Source organism: Crassostrea angulata, chromosome 3, assembly GCF_025612915.1.
Source record: "Crassostrea angulata isolate pt1a10 chromosome 3, ASM2561291v2, whole genome shotgun sequence".
Lineage (NCBI taxonomy): Eukaryota > Metazoa > Mollusca > Bivalvia > Ostreida > Ostreidae > Magallana > Magallana angulata.
This window is the reverse complement of record NC_069113.1, coordinates 699,520-709,737: the sequence shown is the minus strand read 5'-3', so window position 1 is coordinate 709,737 and position 10,218 is coordinate 699,520. Positions and strand designations below refer to the sequence as shown.

Genomic DNA, 10,218 nt, shown 5'->3' with positions numbered 1-10,218 from the left:
CCATATTGATGATATACTTAATGGCAGATTTTATTACTTTGACAATAGTAAGGTTACATTTAATGGACAGCGTGCTTCTCGAACTGTAAGATCTATCTTAAAGCAGCTTTGATTGGTTGTAATTACACGCGTCATTGGAAAATATTCAAAGCAGTCAGGCTCTCCTTCCTGATCCCTGTTTATGGGGGAGGGGAACCCCCTGGTTGAACTTTGCAGTGAATTTACAGCTCTAATTTAAGGTTTCGTTATTCAACCGAGAGAAATGGAGGCGGTTTTATCTTGTTCTCGTAAATGTTTTGTTTGTTTTCATTGATAGTTTTTTTCCCTCTGTGTTTATCAATGCATGTCGATTTTGCTTGTTTAATCAATGTATCTAGGTTTACCATATTTCAGTTTTTGAACGATAGAAATTCTTGCAAATATGTTACTGTCTGTTATCTTTCGAGTTCATTTTTATATTTTGAAAACTTGCGGTTGTGTTTTTTCTATGCTCTAGAAATACACAGAATATGCCATATATTTTGGTAGAGTAATTATAGAGCATTTTATAAGCCTCATTACACATAATCAATATTTTTATTTCTTAATCACTTCGAAAATTGTCAACTGATCCCGGAAAAGCTGTCCAATCCATAAACCTCTAAATTCAAGCAGGGGGTGCGGAGATCAATTCTTATCGCCAGAGATACTATCATTTGTTATTTGTTCTATGCCTGTTACATAAGATTCAAATTACTAAATTACTGGTTCTTAATCAACTTCTTGTTTTCCATAACACAGGCTGTTAATGATTTGAGCGATTCTAGACATCCTTATAAAGGAGACTGCTGAAGTCACGCGATGTGCACACTTATTACACCCTTGTTAATCCAGACGAATAGTGAAAGTGATATTTCCAAAAATGTTTCATCTCAAACACACAACAGTAAAGGAAATTGACATATCATTATCCAAGAAGAACGCAACTACCTTAAGATTATATTTTCTTGATTGCAACATTATTGATAACGACAGCAAACGGACATGTCTGCCGACTTTTTCTTCTGTAATCATTAGTTTTGACAAAGCCCTTTGTATTTATTTCTTTAGTCGTGACGCGTATGTAGATCTGAGGATTTCCATTAAAACACACGCGGAAATTAGTTCGCACTAAAAGCCGCTCTGATAAATATTTACTATCGTCCATCAGGAACCTAATTGACTTTTTATTTCAGTATGTCTTTGAGTGTCTTTCTCGCCTCTGTTTCTTTAACATGAGGACCCGGATGTAATTGAGGGTCCTTATGAAGTGCACAAACCTCTCGGGTCCTTCATCTGGTCCTTCATCTTGTATCTTGTGTTCCTGCTACTTCTGGGAAATCTAAACATGTTATTGACCACGAACAGTCATTTGTTACTTGTTTACAAACGTTTCTTAGAATCCTGATTGAACTACAAGGTTCGACTAATCAGTCTCTTTTTGGTCAATCGACGTTGTCTTAATGAATAGATAGATAATTCCCTGAAATCGTACAAAGGGCGAAATAAATCTTAACGTACTCGTTAACAGAGAGATCCCGCGTGACGTGGAATCGATGGGCAGGGCTTTGTATCAACGGAGCGGGTCGTCACGTGATCATTCCCGCGCCTCCGGCCGGAGGTCATTGGCCTGTGAAATATATCACCTTACACTACGATGGAGGGGGTAAGGGCCACAGGCGTCCAAAGTAATCACCGGATCCCCAGGGGAGAGGCCCCAGGCAAAACATACACCGTCCCACGAAATAGAGGAGACAATCAGAGACCGTTTGCGAGGTACATGTCAGCTTCAAACATGTCTATTTTGTGCGTCGTATCAAACCTTACCTCCGCCCAAAGACACACTGGATTCTGACCAAGAAAACATGCGAGGTTTAACTTACAATAGATATAAAGAAATATAAATCTCCGGACATCACGTCTTAAAAACCTCCAGAAATAGAAAAAAGACTAAAATAAAAAAAACAAAAAAACAAACAAACAACAAAACTCCCAAAAGAATCACCTCTTGGCGATAGAAAATGATTTTAGAATTATCAGTATGGAACGAAAAGAGGGGGGAACCAAACGTTGTTTGAATGAGTAGCAAATGAGTTAGGTAAACTCATTTGTTTTTGTTATATTTCAATTTAATACTAAATATACAAAGGCTGAAAAGCAATTATCTGACCAGGGTAAAAAGGCAATGGTTGCTCTAAGAAAAAATATTAGAGGCATGTTACTTAATCATTAAACATTATCGCTTTATGATTGTTATGTTGGTGGTAATATTAATTATGCATCAGAAATTTGGGGCTCTCATAGAGGTAACAATGTTGAAAAACTGCACCTTGATTTTTGTACGCAAACCCTGGGTGTGAAAAGGTCTTCATTTAATGCTGCTGTGTATGCAGAGTTAAGTAGATACCCTTTATTACAAAGAGGCTTCTTCAATTTTACTTTTAAGTTTTGGAAAGATGTGTTATATACATGTAGTTATAATTGTAGTAATTGTTACGAAAAAATATACATTAACTGCGAATTACATGGGCTTCTGATGTAAAGAAAATTTTAAATGAAATTGAGTCCAATGAAGTTTTATATATAAACAAACAATTGATTCACTCACTCTAAAAGTCATAAATCAACGAATCGCAGACCCGACTAAACAAGATATTTTTGGTAAAATAGAAGATACGCAGAAATGTCATTTTTATAAATATTTAATTGATGGATTTTATTTTCAATGTAACCTTAGAAAGTAAGTTCCTGTAAAATTTCATCAGTGTATATCGACATTAAGATTGTCTTCTCATCGTTGCGCCTCAGAAAAAAATAGCGTCCATTTTGCTCATTTTTATATATTTTAATGAAATATTTTTTATGAATAAGGAGAGAACTATGTATTTTTTAAAGATAAATAAAATAAACTGATTGTTTTCCTTAATTTTATCACTCTAAAGATTGTTTAGATATTGTATACCCATAGCAATCGAAACTGGAAGGTACAATAATACACACAGAGCCCGAAGGAACTACTTTTGATGTAAAAACTATGTTGAAGAAGATTCCATTTTATTTTAATAGTTTAGTATATTGAATACCGTAAAAAATATTTTTATGGGAAACCCCATCGATGTTCAAACTGCTGCAATTGTTAAATAACAATTTTTTTTAAAGATATGTGTAACCTTGGCAAATACATTTACTTTAGTATGAAATCAAGAACCAATACATGTATCTGTAATAAACTTTAGATGTTGTTCTTTTGATTCTTTTCCCATTACTTATGTCATAATTTATACGTATATACATTGTACTAAAGTCTCCTGTAAAACATCCACTTCTGTACTTTACTATGTTCTTTGTAGCTGCAGAACTGTAGCTCTCCAGGGAAAAAAATATTGACAGTCTGTCAATATTTTTTTCCCCGGAGAGCTACAGTTCTGCAGCTATGTTCTTTGATATTAATTTGTATAATCTAATGAGCTGCAAAGCCTGAAGGAATAAAGAATGAATAAATGTTTTGTATTGTCAACTCAAACATATGATTTAAATTTTAGCGAGAAACGTTTGTAGTTAAGGGATTGATTAATTACAATGCATTTAAATGACTCAAAGTGATATGGTTTCCGCTCAATCTTGCCCACAAACATTGAACACCATTCACAAATTGCGTGGAGATGGAATACTGTGATTTCTCTGACAAGATTTTGACCAGCTTTTATGTTTTTGTCGCTCAGTAATGAGAATTGGAAGGAGCTATGCATATATAAGAAGCTACATATTAAAAAAATGAGAACAATTTAAATGAAGTAGAATACCCAACCCAATCATAGGCTGGTGTTTTTGTATGTTACTGAATCATTTTAAGGAACCGCGACATGATCTTTGGGAGCATGAGACTGCGTTTGATTTAACAAACACAGAAAAGGACCAATTTGTCGTTGTGTGCGACGCTGTAATTGGTCCAGAGGTTGTCATCACTCTCTCATCATCTTTAACAACGAAGTGGTCACGGGGGAGGTATCAGGGATGTTTTGGTTATTACTAATGCGCTAACAGTACGTCCATTGTCTTAAACTAATTAGTGGCGTATATTGACATTTTAATTCAGTCTTGTGGTATTCAGATACATGTACATTGCAAAGAAGCGATCAAGTAATGAATGACAACGGACGGAAATTGGTGAAATTGAAACAGAAAGTTCAGGGAGAGGACAGCAATAATTAATTTGTGATGGACGTGTCAAAGTCAGGCATCCTCAGTAGTCAGTAATAGCGTTATGACGTAACAATGAATCAAAGATTATTTGTCGACATCTTGGCTGTAAACAATACAACAAATTGTACAATTGAACCATTTAAATAGGACCTTGGACTTTCAGTACGACATAGCTATCTATTTCTTGCGTCAAAACAAGTTTAAAAGGACGCGGTTTTGACCGAAATATGCACCGATTGCGTAGTCTTAGCTCAAAAGCCATCCAAATCTTGTTGATTTCAGAGATCCTTGGCTGAGTGGCTGACAATGAAATAGACAGGCCTGCGTTACATTGCACCCCAAAAGTCCAAGCCCTTGTTAAAATGGTTCTATGTGAGAGAGAGAGAGAGAGAGAGAGAGAGAGAGAGAGAGAGAGAGAGAGAGAGAGAGAGAGAGAGAGAGAGAGAGAGAGAGAGAGAGATTCACACGTTTAATGGTCACCAGTCTCGCCCTCTTTAGATATGCCATCAACGTGAGTGCCCTGGCCTTAGATAACCACTTGTATTTATTTATTCAGTCTCGGTCTCCATTAAGTACCAATTGATGACGTGGACAGCTGTCGGAATCCGATGCTTTATGGGAATTAAAACACCACTATTATTCTTCCTCAGACTGTTACATTACAGCGACGTTTCGACATTACCGAGTAAATTCTAAAAGAACGAAGCTTTCAGCATCAGGTTCTATTTGAGTTAAATGACCTCATCGCAGTAGTCCAAGTAACGTCTTTAAAAATCGGGATAAAATCTAGCTTCCTTGAAAGCCTAGGACAATGTTGTTTTCTATGAAATAAGGACAGCTATTTGATTGCCGTCTTTCTTCGTCCGTGATCTCTGAAAATTTATCAAAACTTTGGAAAAAGCCGACTTATTTGAAAGCTACCGATGCCCTCACATGATTCTACACATACTTCAGTTGGACCAGAATCAATTCATGTTGATCATACAAAGCCCTTCTGTCAAACCCACTCCTGATTTTGTGTGAAATAGCTAAGACATTGGTCTTTTTCTATTCTCCCATTTACAGACAAAATACAATAGCACTTTTAAACGGTTATACCAAATCGATAGTTCCTACATTTAATCATGCATCTACCTGCACCTATTACTTATATATAGGATAATAAACTTATCATTTGTTTTGAAGTAGCATTTCACTCTCCATATTTTAAAAACCATCTTTAGAAAATAAGATTTGACACCAGTGGCTTTATCTAAAATGATGCTCTGAGTTGGATTCAATAATTAACAGCAAGATTAACATTAGCTTGATCAAGTAAATGCACTGACACAAACAGCTCTATTTTTAAGATTGGAAAATAAATTTTAAAAATGGGGAAAATAATCAGACAGAGCAAGAGGGATAACAAAAAATAAATAGATGCGTGTCTAGGAAGTTATGGATCTTTCTGGTCTCCAAAGAATTCAAATTGAAATACACTGTAAAATACACTTTTTTTTTTAAATCCACGAATAATTTTTTTCCGGGATAGAAAACATGTATGGAATCATAGCTGGGCTTCCTTGCGACAAACTGAAAAGGAAACAATAAGCATATTTGATTTATGTACACGAGATTTTCATGTATACTTCATTAATCAATGGATGTAGACCTGAAAAACAATCATTTATTTAGAAAACATTTTTCCTCCATTAATTTTTTCTTCATTGCTGATGGTCAGTGAACTGTAGAGTACTTTAGTACATTACTTGAATCTTGTAATAATTATAAGAAATGTGTAACTTTTCTTTCATACACACGTCCCAATATGTAAATAACATATATACTAGTTAAAGTAATATTAACATCCAAGGATATGTGGAAATGAATCATTATGGTTCAGACTATGAGGGAATTTGTGTAGTATGAATGTTTAATCCCAAATACATACACAAGCTAGAACCCTTTCTGATGTACTTTTTTTGACGAAACCCGCGGCCCGGTGTTTTTGCAGGTACACGTAGGTGTCTTTATTATCACCAATGAGATAGGACAAGTAGACCGACCTAGATTTGACGTTACCCAGCGGTCAGTGATGGCGGAAAAAGTCGTACCGACACGGGACAGTTTTGGTCGTCTGCAGGACGGGACGGAAATTAGCAGGTGAGAAAAATGTAGCAACCCTGGTGACCAGGTACGATTGACGGGGGATGGGGGTTATGTACGTATATCATATGTATGTTGACATAGTGCCATGCAATATAATTGAATAGAAAATGTTTCAACATTACTATGGTGGGCAACATGAGGTAAAAATAAATGAAAACAGGCTAATATTTTTATTTAAAGTTCAAATTCGGTTTTGATTGCGTATGACACTGGCTTAAATTTTGATTTGAATTATTTTTATATTTATTCAACATACTTAAGTTCAAAAGATAAATATATATATGTCTTTTGTTATTTTGTTTCACTTTTAGATTTACTTTTAAAAACAAGAGCAATGTAACAGTCCGAATTATCAACTATGGTGGAATTATCACCGACATTCTCGTACCGGATAAAAACGGAAAAGTAGTTGACATCAACCTCGGTTTTGATGACATTAAGGGTATCTTTGAATTATAACATCAACTGTCACAATATATTTTATATGATTGAAAAATGTGTTAAAACAAATTTCATTAACCTCTGCATATTGAATAGGATACGAAGCTCGGCATCCTTATTTTGGCGCAATCTGCGGTAGGGTCGCTAACAGAATTGCCGGCGGAAAATTCAGTCTGGACGGAAAAGAGTACCAACTTCCGGTTAATAACGGCCCAAACCACCTACATGGTGGAATAAAGGGCTTTGATAAGGTAGTATATGTTGATATACCTGAAGCTTAGTGCCACTGACGTAATTTCTATCATTGCTAATCAAATTAATGCTGATGAAGAACTGGATTCGTTAGGTAATCATTTATTCTTCCCTGATTATATATACTTTATATCAAGGTGGTGTGGGATGCGCGGGTGGACGGAGACACGCTTGTTTTGAAGTACGTCAGTCCGGACGGCGAGGAACAATATCCAGGGGAGCTAACTACGGAGGTCAGATACCGACTGACCAATGAGAACGAGCTTAGTATCGATTACACGGCAACGACGACAAAAGCCACGCCCATCAACCTAACAAACCACGCCTACTTGAACCTAGCTGGACAGGTGCGTGGACATATTGTAGAGAAATCTCGTTATTCCAGGAATCTGCTTTACAAAACATAATCCCTTGTGACCTACGAGCAATTTATTAGCAAGTAAATTATTGCTCATTATATTTTATTTAGCTTCTTATGTTTTAACTTAGAGACAGTATAATGCACTTTATTTATGGGTTAAATTGTTGTTTGGAGTAATAGTATACAATTTTGTGCGTATCACAGATGAGCCCCTGGCCGGTTTAAGAATGAATAAAGTATCGAAAGTGTATTTGCAAATTGTGTGCAATCATTTCTAGGTGGTCTTCTTTTTAAGTAATTGGAAATAAAAGGTTATTTTAAATTAATCTACAAATATTTAACAACACCTCGTTCCATTTTATGCACCATCTTTTTCTTTTTCATTGTTATTAATACAGAATACATAAATATAAGCCAGAGGTATATTCCAGGGTTATCCCAACCTTGAGGATCACGTGATTTGGATTGACGCCTTCACATACACGCCCCTGGATGAGAACAGCATTCCAACAGGTGAAAATTTACCTCCGATAAAACCCAATCATGTTCTACCGTCCATTATCTTATCACAAATTGGTTATATCCATCACAAACAATATCACAGCCTCCGTATTTATTGGTAAATCTATCCACACGGAAGTCGGAGAGAATACTCCCCGCTGGTGTTTCAGGAGCGCATTTGTAATTTATAGACGTTCCTTGTTAACTTCATTGCCTCATCTGGACAGCTTTAGCAACACCAGATGCTCGTGTTTTACGAACTAAATTAAATCAAACGGTTCTGTGATAGAATAAATTGATCAATCATCCAATAGTTCATGCTGCCAGTAATTTCTGAGAGCGTCCTATTTTAACCCGCTCATTCTATGATCCTTTGAGAAGGTCCCAATCGTTCATCAAGGTCCTAGCTAGTTTGCTCGGGTTCGGTCTACAGATTTCTAACACCACACGTCATCTTTTTAAAGAATTATCTGTTTCTTTATCATTGAGATTAACATGATTTCTCATAGCGGATAAAAGAAAATCAATTTTCGTTAAGTAGAAAAACCAAAAAGAAAAAAATCCCGTTATAATTGTTAAATGCTGACTTGTGCCCACCAAGTCTATTTACTACAGAATTTCGGATTGGTGCTACATGAAGCAGTTATTTTTTAATTCTCGATGCAGCTCAAGTCATTAGACTTGACACAAACATTAGATTATTACTATAAAAAATAATCTGATTTTGACTAAAAGGTTCAAAATGTTGCATTTAAGTAATATTTTCAAATGTAAAAACTTCGATGAAAATTTCATTTGGTTTTCAAAATAGTGTCACAAAGTTACCTACTAAAGTAGACTTGGTCTATTCAGACTCCATGGTCTTTGGTTCCGATGTTAATTAGTTTAAAGCATACACGAAGCTTTTCTAAGCTGTAGTATTTCTCTGTTCAGGGATCATAGCTCCCGTGGCGGGAACAGCCTACGACTTAAGAACGCCCACCCGCCTTGGCGACCGCCTGAAAAACGTCAACAACGGCAAAGGGTACGACACGAACTTCTGCGTGGGAGGACAGCTGGGGAAACTGACGAGGGTTGCTAGGTAGTTCAACTCTCCATGAAGAATAGCCATCATTATAAAGTTAGGCTTCGGAATGATTGTGCATGTTTATCGGTAGCCAATTCATATGGAAGGGAAGATATGTCAAATTATTTACAGTATTATTCTAAGAAAAAATTGAAACAATGTCCAATACAAAGTATTCGCCGGAGTTTTACATTTTTAAAGTTCTACATGTACTACCTTTTCTTGTAGCCTAGAACATCCGCCTTCCGGTCGAAAAATGGAAGTTTTTACAACAGAGCCCGGACTGCAGTGCTACACCGGATGTAATATGAAGCCGGGAGTGTTCGGGAAGGGAGGCGTGGAATACCGGAAGTTAGCCTCAGTTTGTTTAGAGACCCAGCACTACGCTAACAGTGTAAATCAGGCAAGTCAGTCCAAGTCAGTCCAATTCTTGCAGATGTTAATTTTTTATTTTGACTTTGAGTGAGTTAAAGAAGTAAATAGAAATACAATTGAGTCGAAGTATAGTCCTGTAAATAGTGAAAAGTATTGGTTCCTAATGAACAGCCTTTGTTTTTCAGCCCAACTTCCCCAGTACGATCCTCCATCCGGGTCAAACCTACCGTCACACCACTGTGTACAAATTTGGACTGTTGTCGTAATGCTTTACCACTGTGTTAGATTTTTTTTCATTTTAAGTATGATTCATTGAATTTAATGTGCTTTAAAAAAGGAATGGAGTTAAATTGTTTTTATGACCCAAAAGAGAAAACATCTGTGTCTTTGCTAGTAAGATTTCTGCGTGTTTATCTGTCATATATGTTGTGCATATTATACATGCATATTTCCTCTAAAGTGTTATTTCGGTTAATGGAATAAAGTTTATTGTCATCTCCAGGTAGTTTTTTCTTTGATAAGCTATATGTTACCGCGAAGTATTCCTTGTAATTTCATTTTCACTGTTATAATTTCTTATTTTCACTTCCAATTATTACAAGCCCCCCCCCCCCCCCTCCCCAAATAAAACAAAATAGGGGTAGGGGCAACTGCATGACATTTTAATTTTTAAACATGTAAATTTAAGTAAACTGTCTACTGCGAAAAGAAGGGGAGGGCAGCTCCCCTCCCCCATTCTTGATGTTCCGTGCCTGCATATCTAAAGCATGCTCTAAAGTTGGCTTATTTTTAAAAAAAAATACCCCGTGTAAAGCATTTATTAGGTTGTTACCAGCGATGGTATCACAACATA

At 36.1% G+C, this 10,218-nt stretch overlaps 1 protein-coding gene across 1 annotated transcript; it reads left to right on the top strand.

The window, feature by feature from the left end:
- Nucleotides 1-6,214: 6,214 nt before the first annotated feature.
- Nucleotides 6,215-9,862, top strand: LOC128175739 (galactose mutarotase-like). The gene is made up of 8 exons (XM_052841576.1): nucleotides 6,215-6,363; nucleotides 6,681-6,811; nucleotides 6,907-7,061; nucleotides 7,200-7,409; nucleotides 7,855-7,936; nucleotides 8,858-9,005; nucleotides 9,219-9,393; nucleotides 9,551-9,862. Exons 1-8 carry the CDS (start codon nucleotides 6,296-6,298, stop codon nucleotides 9,629-9,631), a joined length of 1,050 nt encoding a protein of 349 aa, XP_052697536.1. The 5' UTR covers nucleotides 6,215-6,295; the 3' UTR covers nucleotides 9,632-9,862.
- The last annotated feature ends 356 nt before the right edge of the window (nucleotides 9,863-10,218 follow it).